General features: G+C 40.8%; 1 protein-coding gene across 48 annotated transcripts in view; it reads right to left on the reverse strand.

The window, feature by feature from the left end:
- Window positions 1-26,171, reverse strand: part of DTNB (dystrobrevin beta) — a 311,592-nt gene that overhangs the window by 42,835 nt on the left and 242,586 nt on the right. For 46 of the 48 annotated variants that reach the window (XR_002516573.2, XR_001893946.3, XM_017947357.3 and 43 more), the window contains 3 exons: window positions 11,434-11,519; window positions 10,414-10,527; window positions 5,082-5,178 (listed from right to left, as the gene is read on the reverse strand). Coding sequence is in view for 46 of the 48 variants with exons in the window: in XM_017947357.3 (XP_017802846.1) it covers window positions 5,082-5,178; window positions 10,414-10,527; window positions 11,434-11,519 (297 nt within the window). In the remaining 2 variants the exon portion in view is untranslated. The remainder of the gene's footprint in view (window positions 1-5,081; window positions 5,179-10,413; window positions 10,528-11,433; window positions 11,520-26,171) is intronic. The other 2 variants (XM_017947346.2, XM_017947366.2) reach the window with 2 other exon arrangements.

Below are 26,171 nucleotides of genomic sequence, written 5' to 3' on the forward strand. Positions count from 1 at the left end.
GGATTATAGGCGTGCACCACCACATCTGGCTAATTTTTGTATTTTTAGTAGAGGTGGGGTTTCATCATGTTGGCCAGGCTGGTCTTGACCTCAGGTGATCCACCTGCCTTGGCCTCCCAAAGTGTTGGGATTACAGGCATGAGCCACTGCACCTGGCCTGGTAAATGAGTTTCAAAAGCAGTATTAGACAAATGGAAAATGAAGTAGAACATGGATTAGAAACACCAACATATAAACACTTCTAGATTAAACAGGAAGTTTTTTTTTGAGGCTAGTAATTAATTAATACTCATTAATCAGGTAAAAAGGTATAAAGGAAAGATATGTAGAGAAATATGAATGCCTAAGTGTCAGTCTACATCACGTCATTAAAAAGAATAAAGGGTGGCTCATGTCTGTAATCCCAGCACTTTGGGAGGCCAAGCCTGTCTACTAAAAATGCAAAAATTAGCCAGTTGTGGTGGTGGGTGCCTGCAATCCCAACTACTCAGGAAGCTGAAGCAGGAGGCAGGAGACTCACTTGAGTCTGGGAGGCGGAGGTTGCTGTGAGCAAAGATTGTGCCACTGCACCCCAGCCTGGGCAACATAGTGAGACTCCATCTCAGACAAAAACCAAAAACAAAGAAGGAGGGACCTTGGTACTCCTTGGTGACAGGGATTGAGTCTAGTCACCACGATATGCCAAATACCTAATATATGACACTTAGGAACTCAACAGATTTTTATTAAATAAACAAAAAAATTAATTTTAACCCTGCCTTATTCCAAAAAAGGATTAAGATTTTTTTTGAATGAATTAACAATGATGTCACTTCTTATGTATGCTTCTTTAAATTATCATTTCAGACAGAAGATAAAGTACCTAATAGTTTCCTGAAGCAGTAGAATGAAAGAACTCCCTGTGGCATGAAAATTTATTGTGTGATGTATTTTAATTTATGAGTATCCCAGACCATGTGGCTTGATTGTCCATTTGACTAACTGCTTACAGCTATTTTATGAGAGAATTAAATGCTAGCATACTGAACATCAATAAAAGCAGGCAACCCTTTTAAATTAAAATCAGGATTTTCTCTCTCTTTCTCTCTCTCTCTCTCTCTTTCTTCTTCTTCTTTTTTTTTTTTTTTTTGAGACAGAGTCTTGCTTTGTCGCCCAGGCTGGGGTGCAGTGGTGCGATCTCGACTCACTGCAACCTCTACCTCCTGTGTTCCTCACATCCCACAGGTGTACTAACTCCATGGCAGCCAGGCTTTTAAAGTCCCCTGAGGCTGCAGATGTCACACGGGCCATGTATGTTTAAGTACATCCCTGCTGTTTAGAGTGAGGGGCTAGGTTGCTTAGCTGGATATTTGACAACTATTATAGGGATTTGGGTCAAATTTTTACATAAGTTTTTTTTAAACAAAACCCATTTAGACACAAAGTATTTCTGAGGATAAATCCTGCTGGGATTATAGGCGCATGCCACCATGCTCAGGTAATTTTTGTATTTTTGGTAGAGATGGGGTTTCACCATGTTGGCCAGGCTGGTCTCAAACTCCTGACCTCAAGTGATCCACCCACCTCAGCCTTCCAAAGTGCTGGGATTGCAGGTGTGAGCCACTGCACCTGGCCTAAAATTAGGATTCTAAAGGGTACTTTTATGGGTTGATGAATATATATTTTTAATAGTAGGAGAATACTGAAATTTTAATAGAAGTCGGTAATTCCTGTGTATGAACTTTTAGGTATGCATATAATACAAAAATTAAGATTATGTGGTAATTCTTTTAGGAAGCTAGACACTAAAGGCATGAGATTTTCGACTGTGAATTCTAGCCAATGGATAGAAAGACAACATTCCCAGATTTGTGTTTGCAAATTCTTCCTCCCAGTCTGAATAGTCTTAGCCTGTCAGATGGGTAAGAACCTGGCAGGGGATCCTACACGGGCAGCAGTGTCCTGCTTATTTTACTGATTACAGCTGCAAATATAAAGAAACTCGAGGTTTGGGAGTAGAGTTGCGGGCATTAGCTCATTCTGCTTAGCCCTTGAATACAAGCATCAGTGGTACACTAGAAGGCCACAGTGGCATGCATGGGGCTTGGAGTCAGTAGTTCTGGGGATCGCTAAGACAATACAACGGAAACGCGATGGTACAAGGTTACTTAGGGGAGATGCACTCTGGTTTCCCTTCAGTTTACATACGCCTTTTGCCTTTTACAAAAACCACATTGGGGCACTGGGACTTTCCCATCTATGCTTGGGTAATATTTGAGAACATCTTTCTGAAAAGGGAGATGTGACACACGGAAGAGGTGAGTGGATCCCCTATTTTTTTTTTTTTTTTTGAGACTGAGTCTCACTCTGTGACCCAGGCTTGAGTACAGTGGTGCAATCTCCGCTCACTGCAGCCTCCGCCTTCTGGGTTCAAGCGATTCTCCTGCCTCAGCCTCCTGAGTAGCTGGGATTACAGGCACGTGCCACCACACCCGGTTAATTTTTGTATTTTTAGTAGAGACAGGGTTTTGCCATGTCAGCCAGGCTGAACTCCTGGCCTCAAGTGATCCATCCGCCTTGGCCTCCCAAAGTGCTGGTATTACAGGCGTTAGCCACTGTACCCGACTGGATACTGACTGGATATCTCCCATCCCACAGGTGTGCTAACTCCATGGCAGCCGGGCTTTTAAAGTCCCATGAGGCTTCAGATGTTACACAAGCCATGTATGTTTAAGTACATTCTGCTGTTTAGAGTGAGGGGCTAGGTTGCTTAGCTGGATATCTGACAACTATTATAGGGATTTGGGCCAAATTTTTACATAAGATTTTTTTTAAACAAGACCCATTTAGACACAAAATATTTCTGAGGAAAAATCCTGCTAACAGGGTTAATGTAGAAACATATCTATGCAAAACAACCCAAATACGGCCAAAGCTAGGAGGAAAACAACAGTAACAACAATAACAACCACCACCACCACCAACAACAACTCAACTCATGACAAAACAGTAACTGTCTTGAGCAAGTCAAAATTCAGTTTAAAACACAAATTCTACATTTATCCAAGTTGCTAATGCCCACTAGCTTCATTACTAAGAGACTGACTTAGGATGCACAAGTTGGAGAAAAAGTCTCTAAACTGATATTCTCCTGGGATACCACTCCTGGGGTTAAGATCCTTGTCACTTTGGGCCTGGAGGATGAACTGAGTCTCCTATTATCCTTTAGTTTCTCCCTGTTCTAACTTGTCCTGCGTATTTTCCTAAACTGTTATTTTTAAAACCTCCAATGACTCCCCTTTACCACAAGATTAAATTCACTCCTGTCATCTGGCTTTGGGGGCACTCCACACTTTGTGATTTTCTCTGGCTGTTAACTTGGTATCATACTACTAAATGCAGCAGGTTCTCAGCATCGCTGGGCAGCACCTGAGAAAGTAATAGCAGGAGGAAGTATCCTGGTATTGCTGCTAAGTAACCAGGTAGATATTTCTGTTCAATTCCAATAAAATTGTCCAGGGTAGGGCATTCAAATGCCAAGCATGCCTTTCTTTGCTCAGGGGTAAAGGGGTTGTAATATAGCTTTCAACAAGAATAGACAGACCTCGTGTGCCTGTAGTCTTAGCCACTCAGGAGGCTGAGGCAGGCAGATCCCTTGAACCCAGCTCAAGCAAGGTTACAGTGAGCTATGATCACACCACAAGATAGACCTGACTTATTACGCATGTATTCAGTTCCCCAGTATCCCAAACCTAGAGCTAATATGCTATCTTACTCCTAACATAGTAAAGTTACTGACTAGAATGGTTTAATTAGGTTGGTTTTTGTGATGGTTATTTTTATGTATCAACTTTACCAGATTAAAGGATAGTCAGCTGGTAAAACATAATTTCTAGGTGTGTCTGTGAGGGTGTTTCCAAAAGAGATTGGCATTTGAATCATTAGACTGAATAAAGATCTGCCTTCACCAACATGGGCAGCATCATCCAATCCACTGAGGACTTGGATAGAAGAAAAAGGCAGAGGAAGGGCTATTGTGCTAGAACATCATCTTCTATGCCCTCAGACATGTGAGCTTCCCAAGTTCTTGGGCTTTTGGACTCTGGGACTTAAACCAGTAACACAACACCGCCCATCTCCCAAGCCACCTCCCAGATTGGGAGTCACACCATCAGTTCCCTTGGTTCTCAGCCCTTCAGAGACAGACTGAATTACACCACCAGCTTTCTCAGTCTCCAGGATGCAGATGGCATTAACATGAGACTTCTTTACCTCCATGACTGTAAGCCAATTCCCATAATAAATCCCCTCTTAGATATCTTTATATATATTCTACTGGTCCAATTTTTCTGCAGAACCCTAATACAGGTTGTCTCTGTACTACTTATTGAAATAGGACACTTAATATTTGTTAAGTATTTAAGTGGAATATTTGAAAACTTGTCTTAACAGAAACTTTAAGGCCAGGAGCAATGGCTCATGCCTGTAATTCCAACACTTTGGGAGGCTGAAGTGGGTGGATCACCTGAGGTCAGGAGTTTGAGACCAGCCTGGCCAACATGGTGAAACTCCATCTCTACCAAAAATATAAAAAAAATTAGCCAGGCGTGGTGGTGGGCATCTGTAATCCCAGCTACTCGGGAGGCTGAGGCAGGAGAATCACTTGAACCTGGGAGGCGGAGGTTCCAGTGAGCCAAGATGGCACCACTGAACTCCAGCCTGGGCGACAGAGTGAGACTCCATCTCAAAACAAACAAACAAACAAACAAACAAACAAACAAACACCACTTTAAGTAGCTGAGAAACATTATTCATTGGTACATAGCTAATATCCTATTTATAAGCATTCTTATGTATTCATAAAAGCAACTGCTCAACACGTTATCCTACTTCCAGTTACAAGTTTTTAAATAATCTGGCTTTGCACTAATTTACATGACTTTTATACCCAATCAGGCTAAATTTATGGAAATTTATCTGAAAACTGATTCTAGGCTAAAGTCAAGCCTTTAGCCTCATCCTATTCTGACATCACAGGGAGGTAGCAGCTGAGGCTGTGGTGGGAGAATGACAAGAACTGAGCGTGGGCCGCGGGCTCTTACCTTCAGCAACTTCATCAACTCTTCTAGCTGGACCATCAGTTCCCGCCTGCTCTCTTGCAGGGCCGACATCCTCTGCTCCAGTTCATCCTTCCTTTGCCTGTCCAAGAGGAGAAGCCCATCAGATAAAGGGACCCTCAAAGATGGATCTAAGGCCGGGTGAAATGGATTTCAGACCTGATCCTGCTACTTACCAGTTATGAGACGCTGAGCAAGTCATTTAGCTTACAATACCTCATAAAATGGTGATAATGTCTGTTTTGCCTACTTTCCTGGACTGTTCTGAGAATCATAGGTAAAAGTGCTTTGGAAAGTTTACATGATCATATAAAGATATTATTCATATTACCAGAGTGAATTAATGATCAAAAAACTCTTTAGAAAGTCAATGCTTTTTGAAAAAGATATAAAATCAGCCCAAATTTAGATTAATAGTAGATAAACCATATTAAACTGCTCAGAGAAAACAGGGTTCAGTAGCAAGTACTTCTGACACTAGACAGATTCAAGAAGGGTGACAGATCAAGATGGCTCCCTGTGTCCAAGAACAGTCACTTTTCCTTGAGGATACATTTTACACCATCTACTCTAGCTCAGTATGTCCAAAACCAGACTTAAGATTTTTCTCCCTAAATGGTTTTCTTGTCTCTGTCTCTTTTTTTTTCTTGTCTCTGTCTCTTTTCTCTGTCTCTGCTATTTTTCCTTCCAGGTGTCATGGCTGAAAAACTCAGTCCTCTTTGTTACTTTCTTCTTTATATCCCATATTCAATCAATAACTCAATTCAGATCATTCTTTCTTGGAAAATTTATGTGCCTATCTTTCTATTCCCATTTCGCTTGCTTTATCTAAGCACTCCTTTCCTCAAACATCAAACAGTCTCCTTGTGTGATTAATCCTGCTTTTTTTTTTTTTTGTGATGGAGTCTCACTCTGTCGCCCAGGCTGGAGTGCAATGGTGCGATCTTGGCTCACTGTAACCTTCGCCTCCCCGGTTCAAGCGATTCTCCTGCCTCAGGCCTCCTAAATAGCTGGGATTACAGGCATCACCACCATGCCCATCTAATTTTGTATTTTTAGTAGAGATGGAGTTTCACCATGTTGGCGAGGCTGGTCTTGAACTCCTGACCTCAAGTGATTCACCCGCCTCAGCCTCCCAAAGTGCTGGGATTACAGGTGTGAGCCACTGCAACTGGCTCTTTCATCTTTTATGGTGAGGAAAAAGCAGTGGAATAGAAGTCAACAGCCTTAAAGTTGAGTATCAGTCCCAGTATTTAGCAAATATGCAACCTTAGACAAGTCACTTAGCCTCAGTTTTCTCTCCTCTAAAAGGGGACTAGTAACAGCAACAATATTCTGAGGATCATATAAGGTAATAAACATGAGGGTGTTCTATGAACTTTAAACTGCTGCTCAAAGTAAAGCTATGTTCATTTCATCGTCCCATAATGATCACAACAGAATTTCTAGCATCACTGACCCTTGCCTGCACAATCTAGACCTATGCTGTCTATCACAGTAGCCACTAGCCATGCCTGACTACTGAGCCCCTGAAACACAGCTAGTCTGAATTGAGATGCTCAGCAATTGTAAAGACTTAGTGCAGAAAAAAGCAAACTATCTTGATCATGTTTTAATACTGATTACACATTGAAAGAATAATATTTTGAAAATATTAGGTTAAGTAAAATATAGTATGAAAATTAATGCCACCTATTACTTTCTGGTTTTTCAATGAGACTGTTAGAAAAGTTTTAATTACATATGTGGCCTGCATTTCTATCGGAGAGTGCGGCTCTAGATCCCATCTACATTCCTATCCTTAGCACCTCACCTCCTATTTTATGCCCTTTGTGTCTGGACCTCCACCTTATGGTTCACTTTTCCTAAGTGGGCTCCATAATTATATAACTCACCTTCCAAATCTTATTCATTCCTTAATGTCTGACCCAACATCACTGTCAGGAAGCTGCTCCTGATCACTGCAGCAGGGACTGCTTGATTAAGCACTACAGTAATTAGTGCTCCTCAGTGGTACTTAATTTACCTTACTCACTGCCATTCCTACCATGATGCAAAATCCTTGAGGTCAGGGATGGGCCTTACTCATCTCTGCATGTATTGAAGGATGAAGAAAATATCAGGCATCCAGTATCGCCTAATTAACATCTACCGAACTTACCAAAATCATGATTTGGAACTCTCCAAGGGTTTCCAATGACCTAACAATTAAGACTTTCTAGAATCTGATCTCAATTGCCTGGCAAATTGTATCTCCTATCACTGGCACTCTAAAGATTGATGTAATGCATGATTGAAAAGAAATTTTTAGTTCCAAGACTCTTTCCCTTTTCTGAAATGTGCCGTAATTATTTGGGGGAATCATGCTGAACCCCAAGCACACTTCCAATCTGAAATGTTTTGTCCTACACTCCATCCAAATCATTATCTACTTTTCATGGTCTAGCTCAACTTCTACCACCTCCATGGGTCCGAATGCTTCCAGAGGAAAATCAGACACACAAAGGTGGTAGAGAATGAATATAGATATAATACCTATATTATATATATGTAAAATATCTCGTGTATATATACATTATTATATATATTTCTCTGCACAGATTTCTTATCCATACTGTTTATTGACATTGCACAATATTATTTAACTGACTACCAAATTATTTTCTGTTTTGTTCCAAAACCAGATTATAAGTTTTTAGGAAGGACTCGTTGTCTTCTAGTCTTCATACTCCCTAAATTTCCAGTGCAGTAGACTCTCCAGAAGAAGGACCTACTCATTCAATGTTCTAGGAAGATTTCCTTCCCTGAACTCCTGAGCCTGGATGTTATATTCTTTATCTGTACTGTGTGTGACCAAACAATTATGGTATAAGGTGAAAATGAATGAGCTACAGCTACATCCAACCACATGGAATGATCCTAAAGGCTAATATGGTAGGGGTAGGGGGTATACAGGGAAGTCCTCTGGGACTATCCCCACCATATTAGTACAATATTTCTATTAAGATCAGAAAACAAAAGGCAAAACTAAACAGTTTATTACATAGGATAGTGATAATACGATAATACTGTTTTAAACACAAGGTAATGATAAACCAAATTCTGGATAGGGGTTCACCCAGTGGGGAAGGTGGAGGCAAGGAAATGGGGTAAGGGAGAGGTACTTCTATGGATGACATTGTTTTAGTCATATATGAGTTCTCAAATAGGATGTGGGTTCATAAGTATTCATTTGACTATTACACTTCATATACGTTTGTCACACGCACATTTGTCATACATTTTATTGTAAGCAACATACCATTAAAAATAATAATAAAGGAAGAAAAGGCAACCCTGGTGATCAAGGCTCATAGCCACTCACCCTATGGGTGAAGTTGTCCACCTTGTTTTATTATACTAACTGGGTACTGGCAGTCCCAGGCCTCATACACACTGATCAAAAGCAGACGGATGTCAGATACCTACAAGCGAATCCAGCCCTTTATGTGTCTTTTGATAAGCAAAAGTTCTTAATATTAATATAAGTGGATTTACCAACTTCTTCTTTCATGGTAATTCTAAGATATTACTTTCTATTCCAAAATCCTGAAGACATTCTCCTACGTTTCTTCTAGAAATGTTTTTTTTTTTTTTTTTTTTTGAGACAGAGTTTCGCTCTTGTTGCCCAGGCTGGAGTGCAATGGCGCAATCTCAGCTCACCACAACCTCCGCCTCCCAGGTTCAAGCAATTCTCCTGCCTCAGCCTCCCGAGTCTTTTAGAAGTTTTAAAGTTCTGTATTCATGTTGAATCCATCTGGTGTCGGTTTTTGTAATTAGTGTGGGTAGAAGACCAACATGTTTTGTACATAGGCATAAACAACTGTCCCAGCACACTTTAAAATAGTCCCTCCTTTCTTCAGTGATATAGGAACTCCTTTTGAGGTTAAACACTTTCTGATTTCTCCACCTTCAGACGCTCGTTGGTCTCAGATTACATTCCTGCTTCTTGCTATCCTATGTGACATTCCTGGACTTAGCCCTGCTACGACATCTAAGATAATTTTTAGATCCTTCCAGCTTAACTGAGCATTTTCAGCAATCCCAGTTTCAGCAACAGTTAGACTCAGGATGACAGGCCTTTTTGCTTTTCTAGATATAAAATCAGGCACTAGACAACAGGTGCATCTTATGCCAACAGCCTAGACTTACAGTCTGCCCAAGTCAGCAACATTTGTGCTCCCATCCTCCCTAGTACGACACCAGCTGTACTAACACCCCAGACGTGCAGCAGTGAACCACAGAGCCACCCAAATCTCAGCCTAACTACATGAAGAAACTAAAATAAATTTTTAGGAGAATGAAAATCTCTATACATCTAATGATTTTTTTCACCTGCACCAGTTTAAATTCTTTATGACTCTACTATGACAACTTTTATTGATGATCTAAATTTAAACTATCTACAGAAAACAATAATCTCCATTCTCTGGGAAAAGAAACAAGAGGCTACACAGAATCCCAGATAATAGCAAACTAAAAATCAACCTAAACAGAAAGAACCCACTATTTGAAAATCTAGAGATCTGGTGAGAATCAAGTCACTAAATGTAGTTTCCATAATGTCTTAACTTACAGAAGTGTGTACGTATGCGAGTGCACACACACACGCGTGCGTGCACACACACACACACACACCCCTTCCCCTAAGCCTCATAGGCAATAAGACCCTAATAATCAGATCATTTCTGTGAAGACTTCCCCATTCCCTCCAAAACAGCGTCACACATGGTGGTAACACTGCTCTCTAATCCCATTCTCATTCTATGTCCTTAGTTTCCTGATTCTTGAGACACTTCATTTAGAAGCCATGGTGCAAGGGTTTCATGTCTCAGAGACGTGCACAGGAAGCATCCTTCTCCTTTGGCAGAGCCCTGCACTGACTGTAAAGAGCCAGGAAAATATACTCACAGGAAAAGCAAAGCATTCTTCCCGCCAACTGTCTCCAAAGTCAGACAAGTTAGCAAGATAAGAAGAGGGACTGCAGCACAGTGGTCTTCTTAAAGCAATCACAGAAGTATAAACAGTGCCCCGCTGGTCCCGGAGCTGGGAGACTGGTATTTACTAAGTTCTGTGATAATGGCTGACATTCGTAGAGTGATTTCTAATGGAACCCAGACATCTGAAGCAGTAACAGAATGGGTGAACTCTGCAGTGGTTTGCTCTCACAGGATTGTTTATACTGAACAACAGATTCTTCCCCATTCCTTTGGTTTCCTCAGACAAGTTCCATCCATAGCAGATTACATGTGGGAAGTGGTAGAGTGTCCCTACTCACCTCAGCAGCCGCAGCTCTGCCAGCAGCGTGGGGTTCTGCTGTGCCTTCTCAGGGGTGGGCTGGGAGGCCTGCTCGTGTTCCAGGCGGAGACGCTGAATCTCCTGCAGGATCTCTCTGGAGAGGACGTGTGAATGGAAAGGGGCTGCACAGTGCTTCTCACTAACGCTCCCTCTTTCCCTATTACAAGTGTTCAACTCTAGCAGCGCCTCCTCTACCAATCTTGTTCTGATTGCTTCCAAATGGCCAAGAGGTGAAATGGACACCTTCTCAATACTGCGTCACCTGACATTTCCTCAACAAAGCAATCCTTTGTGGTGGAAAAAGTCATAAAAATACTCAAGGACCTGAAAAATCTCCATGAAAGGAAAATTACAGCCAGAATACTTTATTTACTCTGTTCCACTCAGGGAGGAGGAAAAGGGAACTCCTTGCAACCTCCTAATGCAGGTCCTGTGCTGACTTCCCTTAATCCTTACCTGCCCCTTCCTTCCCCCTGTCCCCGATGCCCCAGTGGACAGCTGTGTTGCCTCTACCTACGCCTGTTACCTTAGGTCAGGTCTCCTCGACCTGGCTTCTACCTTTCAGTACATAATGGTGTGCTGTCTGCTCTCTGTGCCTTTAAATGGTTTTTCTTTTTTTTTTTTCTTTTTTTTTTTTCTTTTTTTTTTTTAAGGAGAGACCAGACAGTCCTACATAGCATAATGGGTCAGGACAAGATGACTAGATACATCAAAATGCTGCTGGGAAGCAGAGTGAAAAATGCAATTGTGAGAGGGGGTCACACGGATGGGTGGGAGAAGGCCCTGCTAAAAGGAATCCCCCGAGGGCAGGTGAGCAGAGCTGTGGACTACCAGAGCAGACAGACACAAATCAGTGCCCAGGGCATTCCCTGGACTTTAGCTAGCCTAGGTTCACCACAGCAAGGTCTTCCTTGGCAGTCAAAAGCCACCTAGTATCCAAGGAAAATGATAATCAGATAATCCTGGACTTTGGAAGTGGGCTCAGCCTCCGCGCTCTTACCTGTTTTTGTTTTCCAGTTCTGCAATAAGCTGTCTTTGTTGTTTGTTGGCATCAAAGTTAAAGCTCAAGTCAGTGGGAGGACGAGTCTAAAGTGGGGAAGTGTGGAGAAAGTTTTTTTTTCTGATCCAAATATACCCAGAGTTCTAGACTGACTGATTTTTAAAAAACAGATTTTTGACATACAATTTACATATCATAAATCCACCCGTTTTAAGTGCACAATTCAATGAGTCTTAGTAAACGTAAACAGTTGTGCAACCAATCATCACAGTCCAGTTTTAGAATATTTTCCATCACCGCAAAAAATTCCCTCATGCAAGTTTGTCACCAGTTGCCACTCCCACCCCCAACCTCAGGCAGCCATGCATCTGCTTTCTGTCTATAGTTCTGCCTTTTCTAGAAACTTCATATAAACACAAAGTCTTTGGTTTCTGGCTTCCACTTAGCATAATGTTTTTTGGGTTAATTCATGTTTTTCCATGAACTAGTAGTTCCTTTTTTTTTTTTTGAGATAAGATCTTGCTCTGTCACCCAGGCTGGTATACAGGATGCAGTGGCATGATCACAGCTCACTGCAGTCAAGAACTCCTGGGCTCTCACCTTGGCCTCTGAGTAGATGGGACTAAAGGCACATGCCACCGTGCCTGGCCTAGCAGTTCCTTCTTTTTTATTGCTGTGTAGTATTCTATTGTTTCCAGCTTTTGGTTATTACAAATGAAGCTGCTATGAACTTTCATTCACAAGTATTTGTCTATTTTCATTTCTCTTGGGTAAACATCTAGGAGTAAAATTGCTGAATTATATGATAATCGTAATTAACATCTGAGGAACTCCCAAACTGCTTTCCAAAGTGGCCGTACCATTTTACAATTGCATTAATAATAAATGAGATTTCCAATTTCTCTACATCCTCACCAACACCTGTTGTTTTATTTACTTATTTTTATTTTATTTTTCTTACTACTTTTTTCTTTTAACCATCCTAGTGGGTTTCAAGTTCCAAATAGTGAGTTTTTAAAAAATTAATATATAGTTTTCCTACCATAAAATCCACTTTTTAAAGGCATATAATTCAGTAACTTTTTTCTTTGAGGCAGAGTTTCACTCTGTCACCAGGCTGGAGTGAAATGGTGTGATCTTAGTTCACTGCAACCTCTGCCTCCCAAGTTCAAGCAATTCTCCTGCCTCAGCCTCCTGAGTAGCTGGGACTACACGTGTGCACCAACATGCTCAGCTGATTTTTTTGGATTTTTAGTAGAGACAGCGTTTCACCACATTGGCCAGGCTGGTCTCAAACTCCTGACCTCAAATAATCCATCCACCTCGGCCTCCCAAAGCCCTGGGATTACAGGTGTGAGCCACCACGCTTGGCCCAATTCGGTAGTTTTTAATGCATTTATGAGGTTGTGAAGCCATCACCACTATCTAATTCCAGAATATTTTCACCACCCCAAAAAGAAACAGCATACCCACAAGTAGTCACTCTCCATCCCTCTTCCCTCGCCCCGACCTCCATTATCCATCTCTATGGATTTGCCTATCCTGGATATTTCATATAAATGGAGTCATACAATATTGACATTTTACGTCTATCTTCCTTCACTTAGCAAAATGTTTTTAAGGTTCACCCATGTTGTAGCACATTATCAGTACTTCATTCCCTTTTATAGCTGAATAATATTCCATTATATGGATATACCACATTTTGTTTACCCATCCATCAGCTGATGAACGTTTGGGTTGTTAGCACCTTTCAGCTGTTTTGAATAGTGCTGCTTTGAGCATGTATGTTGAGATATGTTATTATTTCTCTTGGGTATGTATCTAGGAATGGAATTACTGGGTCATATGGTAACTGCCTTTTGAGAAACTGCCCAACTGTTTTCCAAAGTGGCTGCATTATTTTACATTCCTTCCAGCAATGTATCAAGGTTTTTTTTCCACATCATCCTAATGGGTGTGAAGTGGTATCTCATTGTAAGGCAATTTTTATTTCCCCAATGACTAGTATGTTGAGCATACTTTCATGTGCTTACTGGCCATCTGTATATCTTTTGTGGAGAAATTATGTGGTTGTGATGTGCATATCCATTGATATTTCGGACGCTCGTTAACTCCTTTAATAATATGGTAGCCAGGCCGGGCGCGGTGGCTCATGCTTGTAATCCAGCACTTTGGGAAGCTGAGGCAGGAGGATCACGAGGTCAGGAGTTCAAGATCGGCCTATCGGCCTGGCCAACATGGCAAAACCTCATCTCTACTAAAAATACAAAAATTAGCCGGGTGTGGTGGCGGGCACCTGTAATCTCAGCTACTTGGGAGGCTGAGGCAGGAGAATTACCTGAACCCGGGAGGTGGTGGTTGCAGTGAGCTGAGATTGTGCCACTGCACTCCAGCCTGGGTGACAGAGCAAGACTCCATCTGGGGGAGCGGGGGAAATAATATGGTAGCCAATGAACATGAACAGGGAAAAGGGATGACTAGGTGGTGGCTCCCTTTTGTTGATTAACCAGAAATGCAGCTCTCACTGAGGGCTCCATGATGACCCTGCTTCACTCTGTATACTCTTGGCTCTGCCTGAAACATGTTCTACCATGAAGACCTTGTCTCCTGTCTAGAGCTTGAAGATTCAGTAAATCTTTCCAAGTGGCATCTTCTAAATAAACAAGGGCAAAACAGCACAGCAAATCTGGGTAGGAGGCTTTTTACCAAATTACCAAGTATTTTTCTTTTTAAAAGAAAAAAAAAAAACCCCAAAAAAACCAAGATGAGTTTTCTTCCTCCAGAGAAGCATGGACTGGCAGCCTACTGAGTACATTTTCTATATTGTAGTCAGTCTTGTGAAAGCCTGAGTTGAGTTTCAGAAAAATAGCTTGCTTGAGACTGAGGCTGGCTGTGAAGAACAGGTTTGCAATTCCTGAAAACTGGAGCTGAAAGTAACAGTTGCTTAATAGAGTGAGACTAGGGAAAATGATGGAGGTAAGTTCCGAAAGAAATTTGCTTCATATGACGACGAAAAGAAGCCCTGTGGCATTTCTCTGGAAGTATCTAGAGAACCTTTCTGGTTTTGAGTGACTGCAAAGCCAAGGGATCTTCCACAGAGTAGGTTAATACAGGAATCAGGTCATTATCAATAGAGATACCTAATCAGGTAAGACTGGTTGGCTCCCAGAAGCACTGTAATGCAAATATAAGGAAGTAGGGGTGGAGGAAGGTTCCAATCCTGAGGCAGCAGTTCCCCCAGGGGCAGCTGGTGTCCCGGCATTGTTGTGCACCTCCACCTGCACATAGCAGGTTGGACTCCTCAGTGGTGAGTGTCCAGTGATGGCATATCTCACTCAATCAAACTTTAAATACAGTCAAGTATACATCAAATAACAGAAACTTAGCACTTTTATCTATGTACAATTTTTTTTTTTTTTTTTTGAGACAGAATCTCACTGTGTCACCCAAGCTGGAGTGCGGTGGCATGATCTCGGTTCACTGCAGCCTCTGCCTCCTGGGTTCAAGTGATTTTCCCGCCTCAGCCTCCCGAGTAGCTGGGATTACTGGCACGTGCCACCATGCCTGGCTAATTTTTGTATTTTAAGTAGGGACAGGGTTTCACCATGTTGGCCAGGTTGGTCCCGAACTTCTGACCTCAAGTGATCTGCTCACCTCAGCCTTCCCGAGTGCTGGGGTTACAGGTGTGAGTTACTGCACTCAGACTTTATTTACAATCTTAAACACCATAGTGCTCATGAAGAAGAAAAAAAAAGCCAAGTCTCTCTTTCTAAAATGCCTTCAGGACACTGAAGGGAAAAAGATGGGAATTATTTCATAACGACATAGGACACTTTGTTCATCCAGTTCATAAAGACATAGGACACTTTGGCCAGAGAGACATGAAGATGATTTCTTCAAAAAAATAAGTAGTTCATACATTTATTCAACAGATACTTCCTGAGCTCCTACTATGTGCCAGGCACTGCTCTACCAGTTAGGGATGTTCTGGTGAATAGCCCCACCCCCATGGAGCTCGGATTACACTGGCAGAAAAATAAGAAACCCAAAAAATAAATATAGACATCAGTAGGGATAATGCAATAAAGAAATGCAGGGTAAGGAAACAGTGAACCGGGACAGAAAATTCTTTTTAAATGAGGTGGTGATGAAAGGGCTCTCAGAAACTCAATGAAATGAGGAAACCAACCAGGTGAAGGTCTGAAGGAAGGGCCTGCTGGGCAGAAAGAAGGGCAAACGCAAGGCCCTACAGCTGCTCGGGCTTGGGGTGTTCAGGTCAGTGCTGACGGAGTGGGGAAGCTGTGGTGAGAGTGAGGCACCGTGAGATGAAGGGTCTAGACCAGGGATATCCCATCTTTTGGCTTCCCTGGGCCACACTGGAAGAAGAACTGTGTCTTGGGTCACACACAAAAAAACTAATGATAGCTGATGAGCTAAAAAAAAAAAAAAAAAGAAAAAAAAATCACAAAAAAATCCCATAATGTTTTAAGAAAATGTACGGATTTTTGTTGGGCCACATTCAAAGCCATCCTGGGCTGCACGCAGCCCACAGGCCATGGGTTGGACAAGCTTGGTCTAGACCATACAGGGCCTCTAAGCCATGGAGAGGAGTTTCCATTTCATTCTGAATGTGGTGTGAAGCCACTGTGGGATTCTGGGCAGGGGAATATGAAATTTGACTATATGTGTTAAAAACACTGTTCTACATTTATATAAATAAGTGGCTGAGTAATTTAATACATAGGGAAGAACAGACAAATTTCCCATATGGAAGAATTCCAAATAAGGTATGGACATACTCTGCCCTCAAGGAGGTGAAGCCTAACTCCCCATTCCTTAAGTGAAGCCTGTGCATAGTGACTTCCTTCCAAAGAGTGTGTGTGGAAAGGAAAAGGAATAACTTTATGTTGAAGAAACCTGACGAACACTGCCATGGCCAGGTGATCAAGTTCAACATCGACAGTGACAACTCATGTTGATAGCAGGTACCTCTTGATATGCCATGATGAAAATGTCACTTTACCTTTTCCTTCTCCAAACCCATAACCCCAGTTCTAATCAAGAGATAAACATCAAACAAATTACAATTATTAGACAGTCTATATCTGACTAGTCTCCTAAAAATTGTCATCAAAAACAAGGAAAGTCAGAGAAACCGTCTGACTTTCAGAGGTCAGGAGGATTGCTTAAGCCTGGGAGGTCGAGGCTGCAGTGAGCTGAGATACACCACTGCACTCCAGCCTGGGTGACAGAGCGAGACCCTATCTCAGAATAATAATAATACGGGAAACTGGGTATAGATTATAGGGAACTCTCTGTACTATCTTCAAAATTTTTCTGTAAATCTAACACTTTTAAAATAAAGTTTAAAAAATAAACATTGCTTTCTGCTTGGTGGAGAATTTAGTGTAGTAGGAGAGGAATGAAAGTAGGGAGATGAATTAGTAATCCTAGTTTTGCCACTTTCTGGCTGTGCAACATTGAGTTATTTTACTATACCTTTATTTTCTTGTCTGTAAAATAGGAATATTTAGTGAAAGTGATGTGGACAGGATTTAATGATATAATGTAGGAGGCAGCACAATGCTCTACAAATGCTGATAATCATAACGCAAAATAAAATTGTATCTAATAAACTTACTATACACCTCTTATGTGTAAATCTAGCAAGTAGCAAAGGCAGAACTCTAAGTAACTGAAGATAAACACTGCAAAGCTTACTCATAAGGAGGACATATGGTTCTGGGGTTTAATAAAATTCTAGAATCTTGGTAGTTAAAGCATTATGTTCACACCACTAAAACTCAAGGAAGTACCCAGTCCAATGAGCAACTCGGGGGTTGTACTACCTAGAGCAAAAGATGCCCAGAAAAAAAACTAAAGCTGAAGGCCTCTTAACTGATCTCTATTTAGTGAGCATAGCAGGTATACTGGAAGGGACTCGACTTCCTGTGGAAAACACAGTTTGCATGCTTAACAAAACTCATCTGTTCCTCACTGGAACAAATGCACTTGCAATTATGTCATCTAATTAAATAACAAATAAACCAATGAGATATGAGGATGAAAAGAGGGTTTCTATTTCTAGGAAAACCAAGTTGAATGAGTTGGAGACTCCATAGAGATAAGCTTCTAGAATAAAATGGCACTGACTTAGCTGAAGGTAAGACAGCTGTAAAGATTTGGAAAAATTATAAAGAGAAATTTCGTACTCTTGCATCATAAGAGTTATTAAGTTCTCATTTCATTGTAAAGGACTGAAAAAGGAAGCTGAACTTGCAACATGTGAGAACATTTTATGCAAAGGAGACAACCTGGAGCTTCAGAGGATCTACACTCAATGAATGGGCTTGGTCCTACATCGAAATATACATGAGGACACACAGAGAAATGTTAAAATATATAGTTATCATTTTTATGGTTCCCTATTTTAACTTACGTAAAAATGTAGTAAGAGTATTTTTAACATACGCAAAAGGAAATAAAACAATGTATTTCCATATACTCAAACTAGGTTAAACAGTTATAAAAATTTTTGACACATTTGCTTTATCTATCCCATATTTTATTTCTCTCTCAGGTATTTTAATGCAAATTCTTGAAAACAATTCACCCCTACAGACGTCAGCAGACATCTCCAGAAATATTTTAAGCCAGCTTTTGATTGCTGACCAACCTCTGGTACAGGTAACAGGACTTCTACTGGCCACCAAGTCATTCACCTACAGGCCTACCTTTCCCCTCTCTTTGCTTCAATCCAGAAAACCTCAAGGCAAATAAACTGATTCCTGGATCCTGAAGAGTTCCTGGTTCATGTGGAAGGACATCTCTGAAGCTTCAACTCAGTGATTTACTTCCCCAAACCTATTCCTTTCATCCTTAAAATGAAACCACCTGTGTAACAACCCGATTCTTCGAATGTTTTCTGGGAGTCCAGAGCAAGCCTAAACTTTTAGTGAACATCCTGAGGCAATCTGTATTGAACCAGGTTCACTCCAAAAACCCAGTTGGGGCCATTTCCCAAGAAGCTCAGAACAACCCTAGGAATGGATTCAAGGGCTGTCCTACAATCTGCCAGTGGCAGCTAACATAGCCTTACTCACAGGTATTGGAGATAATCACTTGCTTCTAGGCCCTTGGACTGCTTTCTTTCAATTTTCTTTTGTTCAACAACACACAAAATATATTTTACTCATTGCAATTTTTACATGTCACATTCTGAATATTATCCTGTACCAATGGCTTCATGGTTGTTATATAACTTGTTTGGTAAAGTTATGCTGACAGCTTTAATGAGGCGATATCATGTGATGCATGCATTTCCTCTGGTGCTGAATGTGGGCATTAGCAACTCAGTATCGCATGTTAGGGCAGTGGAGAATCAGGGTGTATCTAGTAAGTTCCTTCATGGAGGTCTCATGTCATTAAGTAGAATTTGCTCTTTCAAGAAGTTTCTTGATCACCTTTGAAGTAATAAACAAAACACTTAACAGGGTCTTAAAAACTTACAAACTGAAAAGTTCCAAACCTGTATCAAATTCAAAGCCAGGGTTGTTTTCAATCAGGGAAACCTGAATCCTAAGGAAGAACCAGAAATATTTTTTTCAAAGACACTCAGGCATCGTAGGCATTCCTAAGTTGTGAAATGAAAATAAGGTTTCCTAGAAAGTTAGGACAGAGATGGTATTTAATCTGCATTCTGGCTAGGAAGATGATGACATGCACCTTTTCAACTTTTCCCTACACAGATTTTTTTCCCTCTTAACTTACTCCAGACCAAACAGGTTTCAAAAATCAAGAAAACTTCAGGGTTCAGATTTTTGAACTTTTAACAAGCCCAGAAATTTGGCTTGTATTTGGCAAGCTCGCCTAAAGTCTCAACATCTAGTCTTTTCTAGTTCAAGGTGAGCTAACGAGGGCCCTAATAAAGGGCAAAACATGGCCTGAAAGAGTAAACGTACAGGTCCTCTGCCAAGAGGCAGATTACAGAGAGGAATCTGATAGATGAACAGAGAAACTAACATTATTGCCTTGTGCCCTCTATCTAAAACTAATGGTTTCAACTAAGGGTCACATCTAACATGCCAGGTAACTCTGGTTTATCCCTAGTCCAGAAACGTTTCTCTTGGTCAGTGGTTATCAAACTTGGCCACACACTCCATTCACCTAGAGGGATTTTTAAACCCCCAGTGCTCAGGCTGTCTCATCCAAGACCAATTAAATCGATTTCTGGAAGTGGACTTAGGCAGCAGTAGTTTCAAAAACTTCTCAGGTGATTTCAATGTGCATCCAACATCGATGCACTGCTCTAAGAATCAGAGTTCTAAAACAGACAGAACTGGGTCATTGTAGAACATCTCCTGCAGATTTTTGTTGTTTTAAGAAAAAACCAATTTACTTAGCACCAAATACCAAAAACATTGGTTATATGTTAAGTAAAAAACATTGGTAGTGTATATCTGACTGTAAGCATGGAAAGTGATCCCAGAAGGGTATTTAAAGGGTACCACAACTAAAGTCACATAACCTTGTATTTGAATCTCAAGTCTAGCTGAGGAACCTTGAGCAAGATGATTTAACCTTGCTCTGTCTCGGTTTCCTTTTTTGTAAAATCACATTAGGAATCAACTATCCTTCAGAGCTGCTGTTAGAACCAGAGGTAACAGTTCTAAAATATCCAGCACAGGTTATAAATACAGATGGCTCTCAAAATGGTAGCTGTTATTTCTCATTCTGTTATTAGGTCAAAGCAGTCAGGCAGGGTAACATCTGGAGGAAAAAGACTTCTCAAATGCCACAGACGTACAAGCTCAATGAGTTTAGGAGACAAAAGGTGGTGAGAGATCATCTAACAATTAAACAATAATCAAAGACCTAACAATAAATGCAACTGTTAGGTTGAGTGGATGGAGGCGTTAAGGCCAGAGCAATGAAAGGCAAAAAACTTAGGGATGAGAGGACCATATTATAAAAGTTAAAGCTCTGTATTTGAGAATGAAGGCTCCAGAGTGGGATCCATTTACTATTACATGCGAATAAGATGTTGAGGTCCCTTAAGTCCTGGGAAGGACAAGGTGCCTCTAACTTCCTGTCACAGGAGCATTCTCTCAGGTTCAGGTGGACTCACAGAGCTCCATCATCTTAATGAGATGAGACACATCGGAAAAATACAGGATAATAAATAAGACCCCTTTGAGTCAAACTGGGCAAATGTTATAAAACCAAGGGACGCCGACACAGTCAGCAAATGATAATCCAGTAGCATGCATTTCTGGAGCCTCCTAAAGAGACCAGAGACTCCTGTCTGTATGAATGTGGCAGGATGAGTTCCAAAGAGATGTGCCTGGAATCAACTAGGCTTTCTTTATATTCCAGGGGCAGCCTGCCCATCACCCAAGCTGCCCCAGACTACCCAGAGGGCTATGGGTTGTCACCCTCTCTCTCAAAAATCCGATCTGCTGTTGAAGGCAGTGATTCCCAAGCTCACCGTAAATCACAAGGCTGGGAGTTTTCTTTTTTTCAGTAAAAATTGATGGGCTCTAAATCCAGAGATTCTGATTCAGAAGATCTGAGGCAAAGCCAAGGATCCATATATTTTTAAAATACTTCATACATGATTACAATATGTAGGGAGGTTTGGAGCCATTAAATGTGTGCGAAACATCATAGGAGATTGTCAATCTTTAATTACAATAGGCTGTGAGGATATTTCTGAATGCTGCATGCCTGGAGCAGCTGACAAGGGGACGGGGCTGTGCAGCCTGGGATCTGAAAGAAAGCTGCTCAGAAACGTTTAAGTGTGAGGTAGCATGACAATGGATGATGGTTTCCCCTTTCTTTCACCTGTCTTCCAAGTTTTCCATAATGAGTTTTAAATTTTTTTATAAAGAAAAAAAACCCTTAAAGGTGAACAAAACATCTGATTACATCTTGGTGACGTTTGTGATGACACTTTAAGAATCTGCTATTACGACTACAATTTACCACACATTATAGTTTTGTTTTTAAAAAAGGAATTTAGGGCAGGGCGTGGTGGCTCACACCTGTAATCCCAGCACTTTGGAAGGCTGAGGCGGGGGGATCACCTGAGGTCAGGAGTTCAAGACTAGCCTGGCCAACATGGTGAAACCCTTTCTCTATTAAAAAAATACAAAAAATTAGCCAGGTGTTGTGGCAGGCACCTGTAATTCCAGCTACTCAGGAGGCTGAGGCAGGAGAAACTCTTGAACCTGGGAGGCAGAGGTTGCAGTGAGCCAAGATCGTGCCACTGCACTCCAGCCTGTGTGACAGAGTAAGACTGCATCTCAAAAAAAAAAAAAAAAAAAAAAAAAGAAAGAAAGAAAAAGAAAAAAGAAATGTAGGCACTTCAGGAAAACAAATTCCCTCTCCTGGCTAATATAATCAACGTGAAATGTCTTTCTTTGAAGGCTGGCCTGAAGAGGTTTCTGCAGCCCCATTCCCCATCTAGGGAGAAGTTATGGTACGGATGCTGAAGCACGCTACAGGGTGCACTGCTGGCTGCTCAAATTATTTAACAATGTAGAAGAAGGTCTTTGAAAAAAATCAATACAAAGCCTATCTAGCAAGTTATAAATAAATTCTTTTGAGCACTACACCCACTTTATGCAAAGCACTTGTATCAGTGTGAGATTAGAGGATTAGGAGTTTCTGTATAACAGAACTCTAGTCAAGAAGAATCCTTCCTGAGGCCCAAGAGTTATCAGATAACTACACTCTGCAAAATAAACTGAAGATGAAAGCGCCCAACCATATCAGTATTCATTCTAACAATGATCATTTTCAGAAGAATTAAAGAATTGGCATCAGAAACTATCAGGTATAAAGAGGCTTATCTTGTTTGCAGTAAGGGAGTACTGAAATCTTTTCAAGGTCAAATGGCTTTGGAGCTTTTATTTACAACATTTTAAAAGTACTATGTAAACTCAGTAAGACTATATAACGGCATAAAATATACTTAATTTTTAAAATCTAACCATAGCATGGCCCATCTCAACACGTTTATTTATACATTTTAATTTCTAAAATACCCAGAGCAGTTGTGACTGACTGAGGGCATGTCTAAGGTTTAACTAATCAAATAGCACTTTTCTGTTTCTCAGGCTTTTTCTTCTATTCTGTTCCATTTCACTAACTAACCTTTAGAGTTGTAATGTTAGAGTCAAATACGTGAGCTGACATTAGATTTTCAAGGAAAGGATTTTGAAATCTAAACAAACCCAAAGGGATAAGTTACTTTTTGGGGGAGAAACAAAGCAAGAATTTCCATTTGCAGCTTTTGTAACTTTATTTCTCTGTGAAGAAGTAAACATAAATTGGTACACATTTCCAAAATGGATGTACTGGTTTGTTTAATACGGTCCTGCATGAGCTGGCCTACCTGACTTCATTCCAGCACTGTTCTCTGCATTCTAGCCACAATGCCAACTTTCAGGTCATGCAACCTCTAGCCTCAGGGCCTTTACATATGCTGAAATACCCTGCTGGGCATACACTTCATTCTCTTTACCTGGTTAATGCTTGGACACTCTGTTGTTTTGGCTTCAGCTCATTCCTCCTTCCATCTTACTCTTCGCATCTAGGTTTAATTCCTTATCTCCCAAATTATAACCTCCAGTAGTTAAATCTTCGTAGTTAGGAGACAGGATAGTATCCCTGTTCCAGTTTGGCCACTTAGCACACCATGTGATCCTGGGTAGTTTTTTTTTTTTTTAAATCTCTCTGAGGCTTAGTTTCCTCAACAAGCATATTTTGAATAATAAATAGCTAATACATGCAAAGCACTTAGAATGACTGGCACAAAGTAAATATTCAATAAATACTAGCTATTAGTATTCTTTCAGGATGAATCTTACTGTGACCTTTCTCTGTCTTTGTGAGAAAGGATCTTTATTTCCCCTTTTGACAGTTCATCTAGTTCCTTTTGGTATATTATTCAACTGTCTTTTTTATAAGGAAAATTCTTAAAGTTTTTTCACAAACACTGGTAATGTTGGATGTAATCAGCTGTTTTATTTATTTATTTTTGAGACAGGGTCTTGCTGTATTGCCCAGCCTGGAGTGTAGTGACGTGATCATAGCTCACTGCAACCTTGAACTTCTGGGCTTAAGCAATCCTCCCACGTCAGCCTCCCAGGTAGCTGTGACTACAGGCACATGCCACCACACCTGGCTATATTTTTTTTTTTTTTTTTTTTACTTTTCACCTTTTAGTAGAGATGAGGTCTCACTATGTTGCTGAGGCTGAGCTTGAACTCCTGGGCTCAAGCAATCTTCCCACCTTGGCCTCCCAAAGTGTTGGGACTACAGGCGTGAACCACTGTATCTGGCTTTGTTTTTAAAGGGATTTTTTTTTTTTTTCCTTTATAAAGAAATTGTAGTATTGTTTCTGGAGAGAAATCTAGTAGTGAATCCTTTGTAGATAATGTAACATCTTATGTGGTTGCTTTCTGAGGATTCTCTTTGTATCCTGTAGTTTCACTATGATACGTCTAGTTGTAGAATTATTTTTATTTATCTATTTGGGGACTCATTGCAATATATTCATCTGAGAATGAATGTCTTGAATACATTTTGGAAACTTAAGCCATTAATTTTTCAAGTATTTTTTTAACCCTAATTCTATTTTCTTTTTTGGAATTCCAATTACATGACTGTTCGTTCTCTATCTCCCATGTCTGAAGACCTTGTTTCCAATTTTTCATCTTTCTGTGTTGTGTTTTGGAGAATTTTCTTAAATATATTTTCTCGTTCACTAATTCTCTATTCATGTGTCTAATCTGACATTTAACCTATCCACCAAGTCTTAAATTGCAGTAACTTTTGTTTTAAAAATCTGTAATTTCTATGTGGTTTGTTTTCAACTTTGTTCTTTTAAGATAGTATTTTGTCACTTTTTTTTGTTTTTGAGACGGAGTCTCACTCTGTCGCCCAGGCTGGAGTGCAGTGGTGCCATCTCAGCTCACTGCAAGCTCCGCCTCCCAGGTTCACACCATTCTCCTGCCTCAGCCTCCTGAGTAGCTGGACTACAGGCACCTGCCAGGATGCCCAGCTAATTTTTTGTATTTTTAGTAGAGACGGAGTTTCACCGTGTTAGCCAGGATGGTCTTGATCTCCTGACCTCATGATCTGCCCGCCTCGGCCTCCCAAAGTGCTGGGATTACAGGCGTGAGTTTTTCATGTTTTTAATTCCTTCTTTTAGGTCTTAGAAATCTTAAATGTAGTTATTTTACAGCCAATAACTCTAATATCTAAAGCCATTGAGGGTCTCATTTTGCAAAGTCAGCATAGGGGTTCAAGTTTAGTTGGACTCTTTCAGTGGGAGCACTGTTAGGTCTCAATTGAGAATTTAAGCAGAAATTTATACTTTGCTTCTACCAGGTGCCTTGGGGTTAGTTTTAATGTTAAAATTTCACCTTGGTGTTTCTCAAACTATAACGTAATGTAAATGCACCCAACATAAGTATAGGTAGGCCTAAGGTTTTGAATTTCCAGGGGAGAAAACTTCTTCCACTGCAACAGAAGATCTATAAGCTTTCTTTTTCTGTGTACTGGCAGCTAGTTATCTTTTTTTGTTTTTTGAGACAGAGTCTTGCTCTGGTGCCCAGGCTGGAGTACAGTGGTGCGAACTCAGCTCACTGCAACCTCCACCATCTCAGCTCCTGGGTTCAAGTGATTCTCCTGCCTCAGTTTTCCAAGAAGCTGGAATTACAGGCATGCACCACAACTGGTTAATTTTCTTTGTATTTTTAGTACAGACAGGGTTTCACCATGTTGGCCAGGCTGGTCTTGAACTCCTGACCTCAAGTGATCCACCTGCCTCGGCCTCTCAAAGTGCTGGGATTACAGGAGTGAGCCACTGTGCCTGGCCTAGTTATCTTTTATACAACATATTCACCAAGGGTATAATGCTTCAAGGGGCCTACCTTAATGTGAGAGCCCCATTTTCAACTCATTTTGCACGTAACCGAGGTTTTGCCCCACAGAAGCTCCTGACAATTGACATCCAAGCACAGGGCAGGGGTGGCAGCAGCAGTGACAGCAACAGTAGCTCTTGGCCTGCTTTGGTTTTCAGTTACTTTTCAATTCCCAGGAAACTGAATTCTATTCTACCTATTTTCAGATCCCAACTCAAGTAACACCTTCTCACAGAAGCTATCCCTTACTCTCCAGAACAGATCAGGCACCTGCTCTACACTTCCACAGCTCTCTGCATTTATCCTCCACTGCACATAATAATTTGTAGTTAGGTTTAGTAGTGTGATTATTTATTTAATGTTTCTGTCACTGCACTGTTAGTTCCATGAGGGCAGGAATCATTTGTCCACCATAGTATCCAATTTGGCACAGTACAGCAACAAAAGAAGTATTTGCTGAATGAATAAAATGAGTGTGTGTGGCTGGTTGGGGGTGGGTGAATATTAATGTGAACATAACTCCTCAAAGAAAGTAAGTAATTGAAAAAGGAGAAGGAAAAGAGAAAACAGTGTATTATGAATATTTCAAAATTGCAGGAAACACACTGCAAATCCCTGGGGAGCCACTTCCTATTTCAATCAAACCCTTACATATTTAACATTCTTGGTTCCTTTTTGTTTTAATTGAGATATAATACTTAGATCTTAAGCATTCCATTGATGGGCGCAGTGGCTCACACCTGTAACCCCAGTACTTTGGGAGGCTGAGGTGGGCGGGTGACAAGGTCAGGAGATCGAGAC

Source organism: Papio anubis, chromosome 14 (genome assembly GCF_008728515.1).
Source record: "Papio anubis isolate 15944 chromosome 14, Panubis1.0, whole genome shotgun sequence".
NCBI lineage: Eukaryota > Metazoa > Chordata > Mammalia > Primates > Cercopithecidae > Papio > Papio anubis.